The sequence below is a fragment of the Cuculus canorus genome, chromosome 19 (assembly GCF_017976375.1).
Source record: "Cuculus canorus isolate bCucCan1 chromosome 19, bCucCan1.pri, whole genome shotgun sequence".
Taxonomy (NCBI): Eukaryota; Metazoa; Chordata; class Aves; order Cuculiformes; family Cuculidae; genus Cuculus; species Cuculus canorus.
Window position 1 is genome coordinate 2011454 of NC_071419.1, and position 20898 is coordinate 2032351.

Genomic DNA, 20898 nt, shown 5'->3' on the forward strand with positions numbered 1-20898 from the left:
ATGTGAGGCTTTCATAATTTATGGGTGTTTTCTGTAGACTCCCTGGGACCTGGCGCAGGGGGAAGGGAAACACCACGGGCAGGGCTGAGGGAAACGGCGAGCCCCTGTGGCCACCAGCTTGTGGGGCCAGCAGCCCATGTGGCCACCAGCTTGAGGGGCTACCAGCTCATGTGGCCACCAGCCCCATGGCCAACACAGCCCCGGTGGCCAGCAGCTCTGTAGCCACCAGCTTGCAGGGCTACCAGCTTGTGGGGCCCCAAACCTCTGTGGCCAGCACAGACCCCACGGCGTTCAGCTTGCAGAGGGCCCGCAGCCCCGGGGCTACCTGCCCCATGGCCAGCACAGCCTGCGGGGCCAGCCGAGCCCCGGTGGCCACCAGCTTTGTGGGGCCAGCAGAGCCCCTGTGGCCAGCAGCCCCACAGCCACCAGCTTGTGGGGCTACCAGCTTCTAGGGCCAGTAGCCCCATGGCCAACTCAGCCCCCGTGGCCACCAGCCCCGTAGCCACCAGCCTGCAGGGCCAGCAGCCCCATAGCCGGCAGAGCCCCGGTGGGCAGCAGTCCTGCAGCCACTAAACAGCTTGCAGGGCTACCACCTTGTGGGGCCGCTAGCCTCATGGCCAGCAGTCCCGTAGCCACTAGCCTGCGAGGCCAGGAGAGCCCCTGTGGCCAGCAGAGGCCCGTGGCCAGCAGCCCCGCAGCCACTAGCTTGCATGGCTACCAGCTTATGGGGCCACTAGCCCCGTGGCCGGCACAGCCGCCGTGGCCACCAGCTGCACAGCCAGCACAGCCTCGGTGGCCAGCAGCCCTGTAGCCACCGGCCAGCTTGCAGGGCTACCAGCTAGTAAGGCCACTAGCCCCGTGGCCAGCAGCCCCGCGGCCGGCAGCCTGCGGGGCCGGCACAGCCCGGTGTGCAGCGGGGTCCCCGGGCGCCGCGGGGCTCGGGCGGGCTCTCACCTTCGCCTGGAAGTGGATGCCGTGCTGGAAGGCCTCCTCGTTGTGCAGCGGGACGCGGGAGTCGCAGCCATCGTCCACCAGGTTGTACCGGCTCCTGGCGGGCATGGCGGGGTGGCGGCCCCCGGCGGCGCGCACCGAGCCCGGCGCGTTTGAACCGGCGGCCGCCGAGCCGCCGCGGGACCCGCCCCCTCCGCGCCATTGGCCGGGGCCGGGCCGGGGGGGACCCGCCCCGCAGCCCCCCTGCTGCCCCCGCGGGGTGCGCTGCCGCCGCCCCGGGGCCCCCCCGGTGTCCCCCCCCTCCGGTGCCCACTGTCCTGGTGTTCCCCCCCGGTGTCCCCTGGCACTGCCCCGTGTCCCCCCGGTGCCCACTGTCCTGTTGTCCCTTTCCTGCCACCACGTTGGTGCCTACCCCATGTCCCCATCTATGTCCTCTGCTACCACCCTGTGTCCCTGCGGTATCACCGCCGGTGTCCCCCTTAGTGTCCCCTGCCACCGCCCCGTGTCCCTCCGGTGTCCTCCCGATGCCCACCATCCTATTGTCCCCTGCCACCACCCTGTGTCCCCCTGGTATCACCCTTGGTGCCCGGTGTCCCCTGCCACCACCCTGTGCCCACCCCATGCCCCCCACCAATGTCTCCCCGGTGTCTGTTGCCCCACTGTGCCCTCCACTCCCCGGTTTCCCCCAAGTTGTGTCCCCCCCCGGTGTGTCCCCCCATCTTCCCCTGCTGTGCCCACCCTGTGTCACCCCCAGTGTCCCCGACGTTTTACTGCTGCCCACCCCAGTGTCACCTCCACTGTCCCCCACCACCTCCTCACTGCTCACCCTAGTGTCACCTCCAGTGTCCCCCACTGCCCTGCTCTCCCCACTGTTTTCCCCATATTGTCCCCCACCACCACCCCATTGTCCCCTCGGTGGTGTCTGCCCATTACAGGAATGATCAGGAACATGAACTCTGTAGAATCCCAGGGGTGGAGGCTTAGATGTGCTCTGATCTTCTCTGCGCTCCCCAGAATTAATTTTTGAGTGATCGGTTACAGCTTTTTGTCATACAAGTTACTCCCTGGCTGGATGCTTGGACGCTGTTGGACACCACCTTTTCTGTGGCTTCCACATTAGCGAGAGAAAATATTTTGGCCACAGGCGGACGGTGCACAACTCAGTCTCCACCTCAGGAGTGTAATCATCTAAGTTTCTTGGCGTCTCTGAGTACTTGTAACTCAGAGGGAGATGGGCAAGAGCCAAAAAAGCAGAAACTTGTAATTAAGAGAGGGAGCAAAAGCCCAAAGGATTAATATTGGTTCAGTGACTGCGACCCTACATGTTCAAGAATTTTGCGGCATTAGCAGCTCGTTCGGGCTCTTGCTCTGGGATGGGTTCTGCGGGCAGCCTCCTCTCTTTGCTAAGCTCTTCTGTTTCCAGGCAAGCTGCTTTTTTGATTCCTTCCAAGTTATAACATTGCCTTTCCATTTAAATACTCACACATTTATGCTAATCCCTATTTTATACAGCGTAACTCAAAATGGGGTTTGTTTCAGGTCTGTAAATACATTAATTGGTCTCTGCCTAATATGGTGCTCTAGATACACACCTCGCCTGCAGATCCATCGGTCCAGTTCTTTGTTGGTGACTTTTTGGTGGTCTTTTTGCTACTTTTAGTGTGTACTTAGAACATTTCATGGCCTTTTTTTTTAATCTTGGATGAATGTTGATTTAAAAAATATCTGTTGACCTGAATGAATAATCCATATTTTGTGTCCAAGCGTCCTTGGACTGACTGAGCAAGAACCAGTCCTTCGTCTCTCCTAAGCCCAAAGAGCAGGAGGTGCCACCTAGTCAGCCTAGACTTGTGCTTCCTTTGATGAGAACACCAGCAAACCTCAACTCGTAAGAGAAAAAACCCTAACGCAGCCACTACTGGAGAGTCTCTACATTGATTCTGCAATACTGCATTTCAGCCGGGGCGTGCATGAACCTGTCATGATGCTGAGCTGCTGACAGTTTCTCCTCATCACCCTTCCACTGCCACAAGAGCATTCCGATCTAAGCGGGAGTGTATGGACTTCGCTTGGGATAGTTCCCTATTAATCTGATAGAAAGGACAGGATGAAATGACAAGAATGGCCTTTTTATTTCCATTCTGGCGTTCTCCGCTATCCTGCAGATTATAAAATTCTTTGGGTGTGGGGAAAGAAACATCTCATGGGAATCCTGAGAAAAATAAGGTGACTGATTTAATAAAGCTTGCAGTGCCAGACCGTGTTAGATCACAACTGAATGGAGGTGTTTAATATTCCATGTTCATTAACTTCCTTGAACTTTTTGAAGGGCTTAGCTCTTAAGGTTAATGGCTTGAATCTGTGTTTGAAAATTGAGTTTGAAGGCTGCTAAACTCAAAAAGCTGTTAACTTTCTAGTTTGTTGGGCAAAGAACATTCTTTGACTCCCTCGCAGTTAAGAAAGCTGTATGCCTTTTCTTCTGGATAATAAAACTGGGAAAATACGCGGAATTAAAGTTATGCAGTACATCATCAGGGATTTAGTCTAAACAAATCCCTAATAGCATTACTCCTTCTTGACGCGAACAGTTAGCCAAACCTCATAGTGGGTGTTTGCATCAGATGGAGGTACTGAGCTAGTTCTTCCTTTGATGTGCAAAGCACACAGAGAAAGTCCCATTCCTCTGAACACAGTAGGAGTGAAGCACCAGAGACAGCTTCTTGGCTCATTGCTTGAAGTGGTTTTGCAGAGAACAGGTTTATATCAGTTTTCTTTTTCAGGCGCCGGTTACTAAGATTTCTTCCCTTCTCTTCCTCTCACATGGATGCACGTTTCCGCCTGCATTGATGTTTACTCTGCATGGCAATCATTCTTCCTATATAGCTTAACTGTTTGAAGAGACCTCGAATATGGTGTCAGTCAGGTAGCGGGTATTATACGTAGGGAGTTCTTTACTCATTTTGTCTGCTGGTTTGCTGTGAAGGTAGGTGTTGCTCCCACCTGATCCTGCCAGGTTTCCTCCAAACCCACCTTTACAACTCAGATAACAAAGTCGCAGAAGCGCTGCATCCTTTCCAAAGGAGACCAGGTCTTGACGCCAAGGAATTTTCCTCCCTTGTGCTAACCATTTTAAGGACTTAGGTCTGCACAGCAGAACTGCAAAGACTTTAAATGATAAATAAGATCTGACATAGGAAGAAAACCAGACAGATGTCCAGTAATGGCAAACAAAGGCCCCACGACAGGAGATCACTTCCACATCAGACTTGTAAGATCCAAGAGCACGCTTACTGTCTTGGCAGAGCTGGTTTTGCCACGTGACACTATCAACATTATTAATACTTATTTGCCCTGGTGCAATTTTTAGAGCAAAGTCCCCGGTGTCCTATCCTGCTAGCAGACTTGCAGTTACTGCCTTCAAGTTTCATCAATTAAGACCAAAGAGATTTAACTGACTTACTGATGGCTTTATAGGACAGAAAGATGAATATAAGTGAATCATCTGGGCTGTGCAGTAAAACAGTAAAACCTTTCACTAATTCCAAGGACTTTGGATTTTATCTCAGTTACACGTAATAGTCATTTAAGAGTTTGGGAGTTGTTTTTATGCATAATCCTAACAACCAGCTTCTGTCCCGTCCTCCTACAGAGCAGGCTGGGCTGATGTGGGGGAGGGGGACGAAGCATATTACAGGAATAACATGTTCTGCCAGAGGAGGAAAGAAACAGTGTACTGCAGTTGGATTTCCAAAATTTCAGGCACATTCTGCTTCCCTCACAATCGCTTTCTCTACTCAAGGAAGCAAAATTAACATAGCAAAATCTGTTGGCTTTCCTTGATATCTTGAGACAGTCAGTGATCCAACGTTAAGATGCAGGCTTAAGGGCGACAGCGTGTCAGGAGGTCTCCACAACCTGAAACGCTGTCATACAAAGCTACTGCAAGGTCAGAGGGTTATGTATGTGTTTTTCCTTCCGTTGTTCTAGGACGCTGTGCTCTCCCCTAGTGAAAAAGAAGATCAGGAAGCAAAGGGAGGTAAAGATTTCCATTCCCTACCATGTAACTGCCCAACCGTCATTTAAATGACTTGATATTCAGCTTCAATTTAACAGAAAAAAATAGGCACAAATCAGAAACCATGACTATTGCCAAATCTGAACTTTTCTGTGTAGGTAAATTATCAAAATAAAGATGGATGAGATAGTTCAGAAATGTGGTTTGACCTCTAGTTCCTCTTGTTCACTCCACATCAGATAACTATTGCTCATGATCAATAGGCGATAAACTAAAATCTTTGTTAAGCCAAGTAAGCCTGGGGGACCAGCCATGTTCAATAAATACTGTTATGAAATATGGAGGCAAGAATATATCAATATGGTACTGTTGGCTGAAATCATGAGATATTACCCTCTGTTGTACTGGAGATTTGCAGAAAACAGAAAAAAAAACCTTGCAATCAAAAGTCTAAGTGAGCCTTTGAAGCTGCCACATGACATGAACTCAGAGATGACACATGGAACTGTCACTGTTTTAGCTCCCTCTGTCACTGTCATACGTGTCCTCTGCAAGTACAGGGTCTGCTCAGTTCGATGATTATACCAGATTTGCATTGCTCAAGAAGAAACAGAAGCTTAATGTCTCGAAGGTTGAGCCTAGCAGCACAGCCAGGCAATCTGCCCGTTAGAATTGCAAGCCTCTTTCATGCATGGCCAGTTCCAAAGTTCTGTGCAGCAGGACTCGGGAATGAAAAATGTCATCTACAATTATGCATATTTTCATCACCCTCTATTCTGCAAATCCCCCCACCCCAAGTATGTAGCAAATGTTTTGTTTGCGTATGTAGGTCAACCACAACTCTTCAGTGGTCCAACATAAACACTGGGAGCATAGGTTGATGGATACAGATTTAAACCCAGTCTGAAGCGTAACATCACCCCTGACATTTTCCAAGCGGAGCCTGCGTGCTCCATATGCTTTCTTCTGACTTTTCAGTTTATAAAGCATTGCTTTCTTAAGGATTTGTGAAAGTACAACCAACAGAAGATACTCACCGTCATCGCAAAAGGAACTATTAACTTCAGACGTGGACGGAGAGTTCTTAATGAGTAATGTTTCAGGGGTTTTTTTTGTAATAGCTTGAGGAATGTTCTCTTTCAAAATGGTACATTAAAGTATTTCTGCAAATAGTGATTATTTTGCCACTGACAGAAGACCAGGTTTATGAGGTATTTAAAAAAGATTGTATATATTTTTTGCATATTATGTGCTACTTAATGTTTTCCTTGTCTTAGCTATCTTTTTAAAAAGAAAAATATAGAAAAGAATACATTTATTGTCCTTATGATGATAGATCAAAGCCAGAAAGCTTGATCCAGAGTCAGTAACCAAAAAGCTGACTGGAAAAAGTAAATTTTCTTACTTAAGAACAATGTTACTTACTAAACTCATAAGCTTGTTGTTTTTGCATGTCTGACTCGTGATTTCTGTACACCATGAGTTGGCAGAACAGTTCAGCTTCAGTACGAGTTGCTTGGATCAGCACATTATCATGATGTGAAACTCATACTGCTCAGTTTATGGTCTGGGGAAGGGTAATTCCTAGGTCTTCACTGAGAATATTCCTGCAAATACCGGCAGAGCGTCTGCTAGCACAGCTCGGGGAAACTGGCTGATCGCTGGAGTGATGCTTTGGTGTGTGGTCTGCGTCTGTAAAACTGCTCTATTACCACAGTCATCCTTGGATCTGACGCTTACCCATGCACACCATGGGAAGATGTGTTTGCACACACAACCAGCAGGTTAACCATGTCATGGTATAATGGCCCAGAAAGATTTAGGATAAATGAGACTGAAGTTGTTGTCCTAAGAGATGAGTTAAATGCTGTAAAATTAAACCATGTCCTTCCTCATTCCCATGGTATTGGGCTAGCACCTCTCTTGTATTTGATATCCTGAATGTAAATAATAAAAGTACAGGGACATTACATTAGGAGTCAGATCAGGGCTCATACAAGGCCAAAATACTGTGAGGTTTATTACTGGAATTGAAATATCTCTTCAAGTTATGCAATACTGTGCTGGTACGTGTACATGTGTGCCAATACTCTTATCAAACTCTTCACACTTCGTTCTGTCCTCCTTGTAAATACTATCGCCACTGTGACACTGGAAGACGATTCAGAAACCATTTCATTGTTGTTTCCCCAGCACAGTCTATCAGACGTACGGTTCTAGACGGCGCACGGTCTTGTTCACTTGCTATCACAGAGAGGAACAATTTGTTCTCATCCACAACCCCCTCTGAGCAAGGGTCTCAGGAAATAAGCTTGTGTGGGGGAGAGTGCACAGAAACTTTAAATCTACCTTCTCCTCACAGGAGACAGATGATCTAAAGTTTCATGTATTTTCTCTCCTGCTGCTAGAGCCAGCTTGCAGCATTCAGTGGCATAAACTCTCCTCCTGCATTACCTTGCTACCTTATTACTACTCAACCTATACTTTACCCCCCTACGTTGCAGTACCTGAATACCATGTACAGTCTGACTTCATGCTGCACCATCTCTATTTATCTCAACATGAAATGAAGGTTTTATCCGTCCGATGCAGTGCAAACCAGGTATCCAATGCATTACAGTTTCTTTGGTAGAGAAACAACTAGTAAACAATCAGCATGTAAGAAAGATGGATGTATAATAATTAGGTAGAAAAATATTTCTCCTTTGCAATCATTTTGTTTGGTAATATATTTCCCATGCTCCAAAGCTTCTTTAGTGCCTTGGCCAATCGTAACTATTTCCCTGGCTTTGGTGATGATAAATGCCTTAATATATGTTAAAAGACGTTCATCCAAGGGCCTGGTGGTAAAATAAGATACAGTGAGAGTCAGGTCAGCACTGTAAATCACACTTCAGTTGGCAGCCACCAACGTCTGGTGGTGATTGTTGAGACAACCAAGATGTGCCTGTCAGTGATAAATGCAGAAAGATATCAGCTGGACAGACCAACGCTGCCAAAGCTACAGACTCCTCTGAGCTCCTGCTGCACAGGGAGATGCTCCCAGGTTTTAATGACGAATCATCACAGCTATAAAAAAAAAAATAATGCACATAACTTAATAGCAACCTGAGAGCAACTCAGAGCGAACTATGTGAACTCAGCCCTCCTGGTCATTTCACACTGTAAGACACAATACTGTAATTAATTAATTAGTTTCTTCATTGTCTGCAAGGCTAAATGGTGATGCACTGAAAAAAAAGATGTGTAGTGTTAGAGTTGCAGGTGGAGCTCTAATTTGCTGCTAAGACAGTATCTTAGTGATTAAACTTCCTTCTTTATAAACTACTGCTGACTTGTGAAAAAGGGTCCACTCGTACAGAATCAGAGTCAGGATTGTGTCTCTTGTGATGTGAAAATGAGATATTAATTCAGGTGTTCCTACAACCTCATCTGGCAGGGTAAAAGATACATTCATGTCTCCTCCTGCTCTGAGAAACTCCATAGTCAGGAGCTCAGTCTTAACTGGAAGTCCCAACTTTTTGCTGCATTTATTTAAGTTTTGCTTTCACTTAAATTGTTTATTGTGATGTCCCGGTTCAGTCCTGCTCCGTATGAGGAGCACGCCTCCGGTGACAGCTCCTTCAAGCAGAATCCTGATTAATCCTGTCTTTTTTCCCCCCTATTCCCAAACCTTGCAGCTAAGCCTGGAACCCCTTGCAGCCAGGCTGCATTTCCCAGGGTGCAGCGCCACCGCCTGCCCTGCGCTTCCGAAATTCCCTAAATCTCTGGGATTGCTACTTTAGACAACAGCTGGTTCACCCACATCTCCATTTCATTGCCTCTATCACTAATATTGTGAGGGATTCCTGTAGCTGCCGACAAGCCTGTGCCTTTTGTTATTGACATTGTAAAAATGATTTTCCTATTTTCTTGCTCTTTGGAGAAGGAGACTCTGGTCCCTCCCTGGGCAGCGTGTTCCAGTGCCCCGAACATGCCATTGCCCCTCGTCCTGTCACCCCCCTGTGAAGAGAGGCTGAGAGAGCTGGGCTTGTCCAGCCTGGAGAAGACTCCCAGGAGACCTCATTGCAGCCTTTCAATACTTAAAGGGGGCTTTTAAGAAAGATAGATAAAAGCTTTTTATCAGGGAGTGCAGCTATAAGGCAAGGGGTAATGGTTTTAAACTTAGATGGGATCTTAGGACGAAATGTTTTCTTGTGAGGCCCTGGCCCAGGTTGCCCAGAGCAGGGGTGGCTGCCTCATCCCTGGAGGGGTTCCAGGCCAGGTTGGATGGGGCTTGGAGCCCCTGATCCAGAGGGAGGTGTCCCTGCCCATGGCAGGGGTGGCACTGGATGGGCTTGGAGGTCCCTTCTGAAGGAAGGAATGAATCATTATGTTAAGGGAACGAATTAGCGTAAGCAATAATAATAAGGATAAAATCTTGGCCAGCTTGCAGTTACAAAGAATGTGATTGTAACAGGAGTTTAGCTTGTTCACTAGTTCAAACAAGGAACAACTCGAGTATTGCAGCAGGAACAAAGGCGAGAGCTGCGAGGCGCAGCCAAACCCACGTAGTGGGCCTGATTACCCGCCCGCTTCCAAGATGGCGGCGACGCCCGCTTCCAAGATGGCTGCTTCGCCGCGCCCCGTTCCGAAACGCCCTCCCCGGAAGAGGCGGTCGGCACCGCCCTGTTCCAAAATGGCTGGAGAGGCTTCAATACGTCAGCGGCGTCGGGGCGGAGCGCGCGGGGTCAGCGCCCGGCGGCGATTGGCCCCTCGCGCGCCCTGTCGGCCGCGCCGCTCTCATGGCAACGCGCGGGCGGCGGGGGAGGCGGCAGGGCCGAGCAGCGCCGCGCCATGGACCGGGAGGCGGAGGAACCGCCCGGATCCCCGGCCCTGCCCGCCCCGCGGCCACGGGGGGACGGGGCGCCGCGGGGACGGGCCCGGCGCGGTGGGGGGGCGGCGAGGGGCGGCCGCCGGCCGCGCGTGACGGTGGACAGCTCGAAGGCCAAGACCTCGCTGGAGGCGCTGAAGATCAGCCTGAGGCAGCTGCGCTGGAGAGAGGTGAGCGGGGCGCTCTCGGGGCTGCCTGCTCCATCCCGGCCCGCGGGAGGCACGGCTTGGGCCCCCTGCCCCTTCCTCACTCGCCCCTGGCCCTGCCCGCCGCTCCGTGCTGCGGGAACCTCCCCTCCTGTGCCCTGGGGTCCGCCCTGGCAAAGCAGTCTCTCCTGCTTCTCCTGTGCCCTGGGCTCTGCCCCGGCACGGCGTTCTCTCCTCCTCCCAATCTCCTGGCTCCTGCAGCCGGGGGCTCCTCCCGGCTCGTGTCATCTCCACGTTGGTGTTATATTTGATTAGATGCCCGATCTGGAGGCTGCTCTGATTCATGATCAAGGCTGCCATCGCAGCTATGCAAGTCAAAGCAGGGGTAATCGGTTATTGTGCTCAAACTGACTGCGGAAAGGGCAAGGAAGAAATCCGCATCTGTGTAGAAGCGTTTGGTGTGTTGTGTCGGTTTGTGCTTCTTCCCTTTCACCATTCCCTCGTGGCGTGGGTACGTGACGAAAGGCGCATGGCACAGTATGGAGTGGTGTGACCGCACAGATCAGCTGCCTGATCCGATGGCAAAGCCTCTGCTTCGTGGATTATCCCAAAGGCATGTCAAAGAGCATTGTGTGTGAACAAAGTAATGTCAAACCACCTGATAAAGCATGCGTAACGGGCTAGAGAGGCATGGCTTTGTTTTCTGCTACAGCTTGAGTCATATATTTTCTCTCTGCCATGTGCAGAGTTCAGTGTCTGCCTGCCTGTGCTGAACTGGAGGCGTGACAGTATGGCAGCTGGAACAAAACTGATTATTTGGAACTCCTTATTTAAACCCTGAAGAGATTTCTGATATATATCAGATTATAGATGCTAAATAGTTCTCAAATTGTGAAGACTTTCATTCCATAATAACACTGTCAATGGCTCTACAGAAATTGAGATGGCTTCTTGGCACTTTTTGAGAAACTTCTGGCCCTGCCCACCAAGGCACAGGTGCTCATTGCCAGGAAAGGCAATGCCTTCTCAGTCTTCATAAAATCTTGTTTCTGTACTTTTGTTATTTAAATTCAGTGGGAGAATTTCAAAATTTCATTGCAAAAAAGCTCCAATTCTCAACTCCTGCTCTTATGGGAAAATAGTAATGGCATGCCAGAGGTGTGAAATTAAAACCTCGTGCGTTGCTGCTTTTGTCCAGTGCATCTATGCAGTGTCTGTCAGCAGCCTTGCTCTGTGGTTTACTCAGTGATGTACAGGGCAAAGGGAACTCCACACTCATTTCTGCATTTTTATGACAAAGTTTTAAGTCCAGAGTGTCTGGTGCTGTTCCAGGGAATGTTTTGGAGTTGCTGATTTAAGTTAGCCTTGCGGATTGCGTTGGCAATGAGCTGTATGTACAGGTTAATTTTGTCTTTTCTGTTTCCTGAGCTTTTAGTGTTTTGCATATCTTATCCCTGGATTCTCCTTGGAGTTCTGTTCTACACAATGACTTATTTCTTGTGCCCTTGTTCCTCCCTTTAATATCTGCACTGCATATCAGCATTCTCCTTCCTGCTTTGCACCCCTCAACAGCCATCGCTTTTGGCTCTAACTTCATCCTGCCTTGCTCACTGTCCCCCTCAGTATCCTTTCTCCTCCACCCCTTAGCTCAGTCAATAATTTTTCTTTAGTCTGTTGCTTCGCCTTCTGGCTGTTCTGTACTCTTGATAAAGAAGAGACCAAATGCGGACTTCTGTGCTGTATCATCTAGGTGGCTGGTGATTTGTTCCTTGTAACCAAGTCATTGTAAGCTATTTCTGTAAACTTTTCATCGTTTTATAATAAAGAAGTTAATATGTCATAATGTGACATTATCTTTTGTTAAGAAAGTATTTTCTCTTACCACGCTTTTATTCAAGATGTGTATGATTTGGAAAGCTCTCCCTTTCAAACATTAAGGAAACTGTTTCCTTGCACAGCTGTCGGTGATGGGTACAGAGCCTTGGAAATAGTTTCACTGTTACGGCAAGACCAGCAGAGGGAACAAACACACCATTGCAAAAAATCCTAGAAGTAGTGATGAAATGCCTGTCTTTAAACACTGATGTTTTAGGGGCTTTTATCCCTTATGTAGCACTTCTCAAGGTGATTGCATCTTGGTCTTTGATTTAGTATACTTGATCCTCTTCCCTCATGACTTCTTCTACATTTTTCCCCATTGCTGCTTTTGTTTTGTTTCTGTTCTTCTCTGTTTGCTGCTGGAAGCTTCAGCTTGAGTATTTTGTTGGGCAGGAGACAGGCTTTTTAATGTGGGCTCCTTTTTATTGGTAGCTTCTGTCTAATTGATAGCATCGTTGCAGTGTCATGTAGGCTTTTGGTTTGTTTCATTTTTTTTTTGTTTTAAGTTCTGAAATCTCCTTGTTGTCATTACCCTGACTTGCTGGAAGGGCTTTGCTTCCATAATAGTTTGTTATTGCAATGTTGCCATAGTCTATTATTGCTCCCTGGTAATTTGTAGAAGTGAGACATAATGCACCGTGTGATTACAGAGTTGTCCACATGGCAGTAGTTCATCTTAGTAAACTAACATATGGTAAATGCCATTATAAGACAAAAAAAAAAAGGAAGAATACTTTAAATATGTCTAATATTGGTTTACAATTTATTCTATGCACTGACACATGAAGAAGATGTGAAAGAGTATAAGGGAGAGCAGTTTGACTATTGAGATTCTGTTATTTGAAGCAAAAAGACAGAAAAATACCCCCTTTCTCAGCTGTCGGAATTTGGAGTAAATTAAATTATCAACCCTGATAGCCCTGCCTGGGGTCATGCTCAGGGGTGGACCTTGTAAAAAGCATTGCAGACTTTTAATGTGCAGGGCAGCGAAGCAGTTACTGCCCTTGCTAGATTGGACTGTCTGATGGAGTGTGTCGGATTCTTTAAATTAACATGCTATGCCAGATGAAATAATGGGCACAAATTGAGCTTGCATCCTGAGTTTATTCGTCACTTAATTGAAAGCTGGCCAAAAAAATAATTTATTACCAGGAAAATGGAAGAAACAGATGTCTTGGGCATCAAATATCCCAGCCTTAAGTGTTTTGTTTGTCTTGCTGTTCAGTAGCTGCATGGAGGCAGAGAAATAGTTTGATATTTTATGCTAGAAAAAGCTGATGGGGAGACAAGAGTCATTTAACTTGTCATTAAACATGATGGACCAGAGTGATGTGGCCTGTGAGACAATTTAAATTATTACTTTCCTATCAAAAGATAGAGATGACTTGTCAGACCTATTTGACTGTGATTGATAATTAATGGTGTCAAAGTTGTGAAAACAATTCTGTTCTTTTTGTGGTTCTTTTTTTTTTTTCTGACAAATGCCCCCAACTCTGAATAAAACCGACTTTAAATAAATTCTTCAAAGAGTTAGAGAGTTGATTGCAACGTCAAAGTTGTTTGTGGTGACGGATCGCAGGATACGGCACAGGGATGGCTCCGGTCATGGTACAAACACCTGTCCGCCGACTGTGAGCACCCCAAGTCCCTGGGTTGTGAGCGCTTTGGTGTCAGCTAGTGTGAATCTAAGGCTGTTCCAGCTGAGACCAGGTAGCCGTAGGCAGAAGATTTTATGAGAATAGAGGACTGCTTCAAGTGTCCATTGTTCTTTCATGCTAGTTCTCTGCACCGGGAGCTGGCACGGAAAGGCCCATTCTACCAAAATGAGATTAATTTCATAGAATCATAGAACCTTTAAGGTTGGAAAAGCCCTCTAGGCTCATTCAGTCCAACCCCCAGCTCAGCCTCACTGTGCTGACTGAACTGTGTCCGCGGCCACATCCTTTTGAGCTCCTCCAGGGGTGCAGACTCCCCTACTGCCCTGGGCAGCCTCTGCCAAGGCTTCACCACTGGTTCGTTAAAGAATTTTTTCTGATATCCAATCTAAACCTCCCGTGGTGCAACTGGAGGCCATTCCCTCTCATCCTGTCACTTTCTACTTGGGAGAAGAGACCTGCACCCATCTGGCTACAACCTCCTTTATGTTTGTATCTGCCTTTGCCAGGCAGATACTTGTTTGTTCCTTCCTAACCACTATTCTTATGGAAGTGTAGTGTGATGATAAAGAATCCCTCCTGGCTCACTCAGGAGGTGAGTTTGATCTCATTGTTTGATAATTTCAAATAATCTCGATCTGTCAGGAGCCAGGAAGTCGCTGTGCTATCCGAGTCGCTGATGTAGGGTGCAGTGCTTCCCATCCAGCTCAGAGCTGCTCACTCTTCGTCTGCTGTGAAATGATTTCTGTGCAGTGTTTGTAAAGCGCTTTGATATCCTCTGTAGATGAAAGGTGTTATATAAATGCAAATTTCGTTCCTTTCATTTCAATTTTGCTTAATAAATAAATAAATTGTTCAGGTTTTAGTGGGAAGGACGCTCAGAGACCTAGTGCTGCATCTGTATTCTGGATATACCTGTGGAGAGAGGTTAAGGCCACTGATTGTCTTCCAGAGCCTAACAGAATTAATTTTCACTTGTACAAAACCAGAATCTGCAGGCAGAATAATAATGAAATAAGTGAAGAATTCACTGGCTCTGTTTAAACTGGATATCTCATCCCTCTCAGTAAGGAAACAGAGAAAGGATGCATTGCTCCATTAGCATTTTAAATTAATATTTCCAGGCTATTTACTGAGGAAACTGAAATTTTAATTAAAGTAGCAAATAAAGTAATTCGCTCAAAAGCTTTATGAGAGTCTTTTTTCTGTCACACTGAAAAAAAATCCAGTGCTTACAGAAATGTTTTAAAGCAAGAAAAATGACATTTGGAGCAAAGAACAAGTAGTTTCTGCGAAATACCTTGGTTCTGTCAATAAGTAAATGCCGGTGAAGTCATTGAGTGATGAGAGTGGTAGATGTTTCATACATGCGTGTCCTAAAAATGTACCAGAAATACCACAAATTCACTTGAAAAAGACGTAACCTAATAATATAACAGAATAGATCCTGTGGATGTATTTCTTGTGGTATTTAATTAATGGCATATACGTGGAGTTGCAGAGAAAAGGTTTTAAGAGCAAGTGTGAAAAATAAGAGTGCCTTTTTTACAAAAAGCCCGATTATTTTACTATTATAACAAATGTTTGATTTTTAACAGTATTTTTTTTGCTTTGGTTTGTTGATACTGCTCATTCTTGGGGCTTTTGTTCTTGCTACTGGAAAGTTGTTTTTTTTTAACCACGTTACTGCTATTGGAAACTCTTCTCATCAGCAATTGGCATTGCTGTTCCAGAGCTCTTCAGACTGCATAAAAAAGGCTGATTTTATTGATAACAGAAAACAAATTATACAGTTTTCCAGTTTATGGTGAAATCTGTGTATCGGAAAAGAAGCTCTTATGTTCTTGGAATACTTAATATTATTGCCTTAGACCTTAATAGTTTAAATATATATGCTCAACAAGTGATTAATTCAATTATAAGCTTTCCTTTTAAATACAGACTATTAGTACAAGAAAGGAATTAACACTGTACAAATTAGTACATATAATTCAATATATATAAGTGAATAATATAGTTATGTCACTTAGGTATCTTGCTTTGAATGTCCATTTCAAATATATTGCAGCTTGGACACTACCGTAAGTCAGCTTGCCCAGAAAGTGCTTTGCAGTTACAACTTACTGTTGATTTATGATGTCATTACAGAATTGTATGAACTACGTGTATTACTTGAAATGAAGTATCGGGGAGCAAAAAAGTTTCATGCCCGTGGATGATGGGGAGCACAGGAGGTGCCACACGGCGGGGGGTGAAGAGCCACCACCGATGTGGATACAGTCTGGGCAAGGGCCTGGGGTTACCGAGCTGCAGGGGGGAGCACAGGGCATGAGGCTCTTGGCAATAAACGCTGATCTCTCTGAGAACAGGAGTTGATTTAGTGTCTGCCAGTAGTGGCAGTTCCTCCATGCCCTCTAGTGCTTTTTGCCCTTGATGGTTGCTTCTTGCCTGTTAACTAGGCAGGAAGGTGTTGTCAGTGTTTGTTTGCTTCCCAGCCGAAGCACTTGCTATTGCTGGGCCTTCGTGTGCCGGAATTAAGTGCTTCTTAATGAAATTTTATTCCCTGTAATAGATTTTAAATTACAAATGAGTCATGCCTTAATTGTGGTTGATAACAAGCTCGGAGTTTCTTAGTACAGCTCACGCCTCGCAGGCATTTGTTTTTAGTTTCTAAAAACCTTTCACGGTTTGTTAACATCTGGAATTTTATGGAGTCTTGAGCAGATCAAAATAGTCTTAGCTTTGCAACCAAAATGGTCCAAAGACCATTCTTGAATGGTTTATGCTTCATATAAGCATTTAGGAAGGTAAGGAATGAATGAGTGTTGCCAGGCTGCCTCCAAACTTGTCTTCTCTCTCTTTTCCAGTTTCCCTTTGGCAGGCGCTTGCCGTGCGATATCTATTGGCATGGGGTGTCCTTTCATGATAATGACATATTCTCAGGTCAAGTCAACAAGTTTCCAGGTACCTTCCTTCTTTTTCTATTTTAAACAAATACCTTAACGTGACCATTTTAACTGGTTTTGTGTTTTACTGTTTTTTGGTATGCATCATCTGCTAATCAGCCAATGATATTGTTGGCACATTACTGGTTTCGGTAGGTAATTTCTGCTTAGGGGGTAAGAATACAGAAACTGTTTGAGACACCATTCTGAAACTGAAATTAGTTCTGGAGAAAAGGTGTTTTTAATGAGAAGAATGCTTCATACGTATGAATGTAGGAAAAATAGGAGTTTTAGGCTATAATTTAAGCAAAGTGGGCAATTATTGCCTGTTGTCTAGCATTGATAACAGTGCTGTATCTTTGGATTTGATTTGATTTGATTCAAGGTGGAATGAATCTGTTTTGTTTCGTACTCTGGCCAATCTCGGGGAGAAGCTCGAGGCAGAGTTCCTCAAATGGATTTTTTAATATTGAAGAGTTCATGTCAGCCTTCATCTTATGATAACTCTTCTACTTTTTTAAGCTTCCCTTTTCTCATTTAATCCCTGTTGAGATCTCTCTAAATAAGAGCTAAGAGCTTAGGTATTGACTTATCTAAGCCCTTTACTTCAGATTTATTGCCGCTGTTAGTATGCTGTGAGAATAGGAACCTCCGATATTGCTCTGTGCTTTATGTACCCTGACTGTCTCCTGTCTGTGGGAAGTTCACATTCAAGTATCGGATGGTGTGGTTTAAATCCGTGTTAGATGAATGTTCTGCCCTGTGTTCTGGCTTCTGTGCGGTAAGAGAGTGGTCCGCACATTAGTCAAACTCAAGAGTCCTTCAGAACCAGACCTGATTTCCAGGCATGTCACGCTAAATGATGCTATGTTTTACTAAATTCATTCTCTTGAAGAAGAGATTGTGCTGCTTTTCTTAGTTACTTGTGAGAGATTCAAAGAATCTGAAGGCATTGGTCCTCAGGAAGACTTGGAATCTCTTCTATAAAAATAGCTTTGTAGTCATGGTCCTGATGGGAATGAGACTTCAGCAAATGTGTGTCCCCCTGTCACTGTCTGTCCTCCTGTACCTTTGGAACCTCCTGGCCAGAATCAAGAGGTTTGTAGTCAGGCTGCTGAGTTCCTGAAGGTTTTGGGGAAATTTGCTGACCATGGAGGAGAGCAGTGCACAGATGACGGTTCTTGATGAGAAAGAAGCTGCAGCATGACCCATATAAGCTGTCATATCTGAAAGCATGTAAACAACTCAAGAGTAACCCTGAATGCCCTGACCCTGGGAAAAGCTTCTGCCAGAGCTCTCATACATCCGGATATGGCATGATTCAAGCATGAGATTCAAAGCTGTGGGAAAGCTGCTGAGTTTGACTGCTTACACAATAACATATTCTTTCTGGTGTAGTTACTCAGATGAATGCAAAGTGAACACGAAGTGCTTGATTATATGTAACTGGCACTTTAACCTATTCCTGGAGCAATAGCAGGTAAGGACAGAAAGTTTGGATTATGGCAAAGACAGTAGGTACTATTTGACTAAAGGTTTCCCTCTATTATTCTGAGCTGTATTTCTGATTGTAGTTTTTTTTCTAATGTGATATGGTAATACATACAATATAAAATACAACAGGTGACTGGTATAAATATTTTGTCAGATTTTAAATTTAAAAATATTTTCAGCTCATTGACAGCAGTGATCTGAGTGCCTGCCAGTAGGGTGAATGATCGTGCAACAATTTACTTCAAGGCTGAGACTTTACTGTGTATTCTTCGTTACCTTTATACCCTTGCCTGTTATTTTCCCAGGTATGACAGAGATGGTACGTAAAATTACACTGAGTCGGGCGGTGCGAACAATGCAGGATCTCTTTCCCCTCGAATATAACTTCTATCCTCGATCATGGATTCTGCCAGAAGAATTTTCCCTCTTTGTGGATGAGGTAGTTTACTTTTACTCTCAGAATAGTAAAATGTGTTGGATATTGTTGCTGTATCATTCTTTAGCTTTTCACACCTATCAGATGGTTTTAAATCACACTTGGGTGCTGTGCACATGTTTTTCAGTTTGCCTGAGATCAGACATAGGCTGGATGAACTGCTTTTGTTTGTTACGTTCTAGAATAAACTTAAAACCAGTTACGTGTCTCCGCATGCCCAAGGAGATGTCAGGAGATTAAACTTGGTAGAACCATAAGCCCTTTCCCTGCTTATTCTACTGAATTTGAAAGGGCTGAGGAGGTTCCAGTGGTGGGTGTAATGTGGTACTTCACCAGGTCCATCATCACTGAAGTCTTTTTACTCCATCCTGCCTGTTCTATCCAAACTCTTCAAAACAGTGTACTGTTGAATATACTCTCGTCTTCCTGAATAATTGTTTGCTTCAATGTCTTGTTGCTTTGCTTAGGTGTTCAATGTAGTAGAATGCCATTCTTTTTCAGTGTTTTTGGAAAAAACACAATGTTATGCGTTCATGTTTGGTTCTTTTTTTACAAATATTTTTAAAAGTACCGTTTGTGTGTGTTTTAACCCTGTCTGACTTACCCAGTGTGTTCTTGAATTAGACAGTATCCTGCGCTTGGAAAAGCGAGGGGTGAAAAGCATAGACTTTAATGGACTTCTGTAGCGTGTGTTACTTTTTGGATAATCACCATATCCGCAATCCAGTTGAATCCATGAACATCTTCTAATATATTCTCTTCAGCTATACTGGGTTACTCCATGGCAGTGCTAGGAACAGTAAAAATGGGTAAAATCCCACCAGTACTTGAGCTTTATTTGCTGTAGATGTAAGACCCATTTGTAAAACGAGTGTAAGTAATCCCGTCAATTTAGCTGTGACACCCAGGTAAGTGCAAATAACTTGAAAGTAAACTTTCAAAGTGGTGCAGAGGAGTTCTAGCCAGGACTCCTTTGGGACTCATGCCTGTCTTGGTTATGAGTTACTACTCTGATGAGCTGCGTAGTGCTTAGCGGTGTGGTCCGTACACCAGGATAAGTGCACAGACCCACTCGCTGTCAGCAGGTGGCACTGCAAATAAATACTTCTTGGGTTGAACATTACTGGAGTGAAAACGATTCGGATTTTGTTCCAAGAATAACAGATGTCCAGTAACACACTCCTAGGAGTTTCCTTTGCATATGTTCTTCCATCTGTGTTTGAGAAAAGCAGAGTTCGTGTTATCAAACATGATATTTTATGTTGTAAGAGTTTATGTTCTACATAACACAAGTTTGTAATGTAACCCCTCCAAAGCAAGAAAAAAAATACCGAACAAAACCTTCTAAATCCAGTATGAACTATAAATGGTTCGGAACACTTTTCACTTGCAGTTTTATGAGTTCTCAGTAGGAGCTCTGTCTTTTGTGGGGTTTATTTGCGTGTATGTGGTTTATGTTTGCTTTACAATCAGAAGGCCCTAACACTGCTGAAAACGTCAGCGCTCTGAGACGGAGTGCTCATCTTATTCACAAAAAAAGGTACAATACAGCATGTATGGTGCCTGCGTGTTGAACATACCCTGTAGGAACTGGCATACACCTGAATATGTGAATGACACATGTACATTTCTGTGAGCAAAAGAGGATTCCAGCCATCGCTGGTACTTGAGAAGTGAAGCTGTATTGTCATGGGCTGCAGCTGCTAGGTATGTAGCTCTAGATGAGTTGAAACTTGCCTTGTTGTACCTTTGGTATTATTAATATTGAAGTCCTTTAGGGCATAATTACCAAAGGTCACAAATTCTGTGTCAGCGTAGGTATATGTTAGACAGGAGAAGATGCTTTGGTGCCATTTGCATGGTTTTGCAAAGGGCTGGACTGAGACATTAACAGCTACGGTATTTTGCCTGCCATAGAAATGACAACTGGAAGAAGAAACTCCTTGAGAATTTGTCTTGCTGCCACCTCCTGAAGCACTGCAACATTTCAGAATCATTTCTCTCTCAAATATTCTTACTGTGCCTCACTTCTGTAGATGTGGTTATGAACTCTTATCATACGTTTGTACCAATAACTAAGTGAAATTGTATTACCTTCTCCCACTTTTGCTTATCCCTAGATCCAGGCAGTAAACAGTGCAGCTAATCTAGTGTTAATTCGTCAGTAATCAATGAGAGAATTGGAATCCTAAGTTTAAGCTTTGTAGTGGGAAATACCAATGAAGTCGCAGATCCCTTAGTGCCTTTCCTATTAAGTGGAAATGTTGATAGGTATTTTTTAACAGGAGCTTAAAAGTTAATTTTACTAAGTAAATATATGTTTACTTATTTTCAGTATTCACCCATTTTTTATGTTCTCAAACATTGTGTACTAACATATCACCATAACAGAAGACGAGTTACAGATAAGGAAATCTCTCAGGTGCTACAGTAATCACACCTTCACTGGCAGAGAAGAACCTGTTGGAATCTGTGTGATAGGAACTTTATTTCTAATCGGAAATT

The 20898-nt window shown here is 45.1% G+C and overlaps 2 protein-coding genes across 6 annotated transcripts in view; one reads left to right on the forward strand and one right to left on the reverse strand.

Moving 5' to 3' along the window:
• Positions 1-1134, reverse strand: part of LOC104066964 (carboxyl-terminal PDZ ligand of neuronal nitric oxide synthase protein) — a 35511-nt gene extending 34377 nt beyond the window's left edge. For 2 of the 3 annotated variants that reach the window (XM_054084483.1, XM_054084481.1), the window contains exon 1: positions 955-1134. In XM_054084483.1, coding sequence (XP_053940458.1) covers positions 955-1059 — 105 coding nt within the window. In that variant the 5' untranslated portion in view covers positions 1060-1134. The remainder of the gene's footprint in view (positions 1-954) is intronic. The other variant, XM_054084482.1, reaches the window with a different exon arrangement.
• Positions 1135-9718: 8584 nt separating this feature from the next.
• Positions 9719-20898, forward strand: part of TTLL11 (tubulin tyrosine ligase like 11) — a 44303-nt gene continuing 33123 nt past the window's right edge. For 2 of the 3 annotated variants that reach the window (XM_054084215.1, XM_054084214.1), the window contains exons 1-3: positions 9719-10009; positions 16386-16482; positions 18263-18396. In XM_054084215.1, the coding sequence (XP_053940190.1) occupies positions 9803-10009; positions 16386-16482; positions 18263-18396 (438 nt within the window). In that variant the 5' untranslated portion in view covers positions 9719-9802. Of the gene's footprint in view, positions 10010-16385; positions 16483-17837; positions 17944-18262; positions 18397-20898 lie in introns of those variants that run through there. The other variant, XM_054084216.1, reaches the window with a different exon arrangement.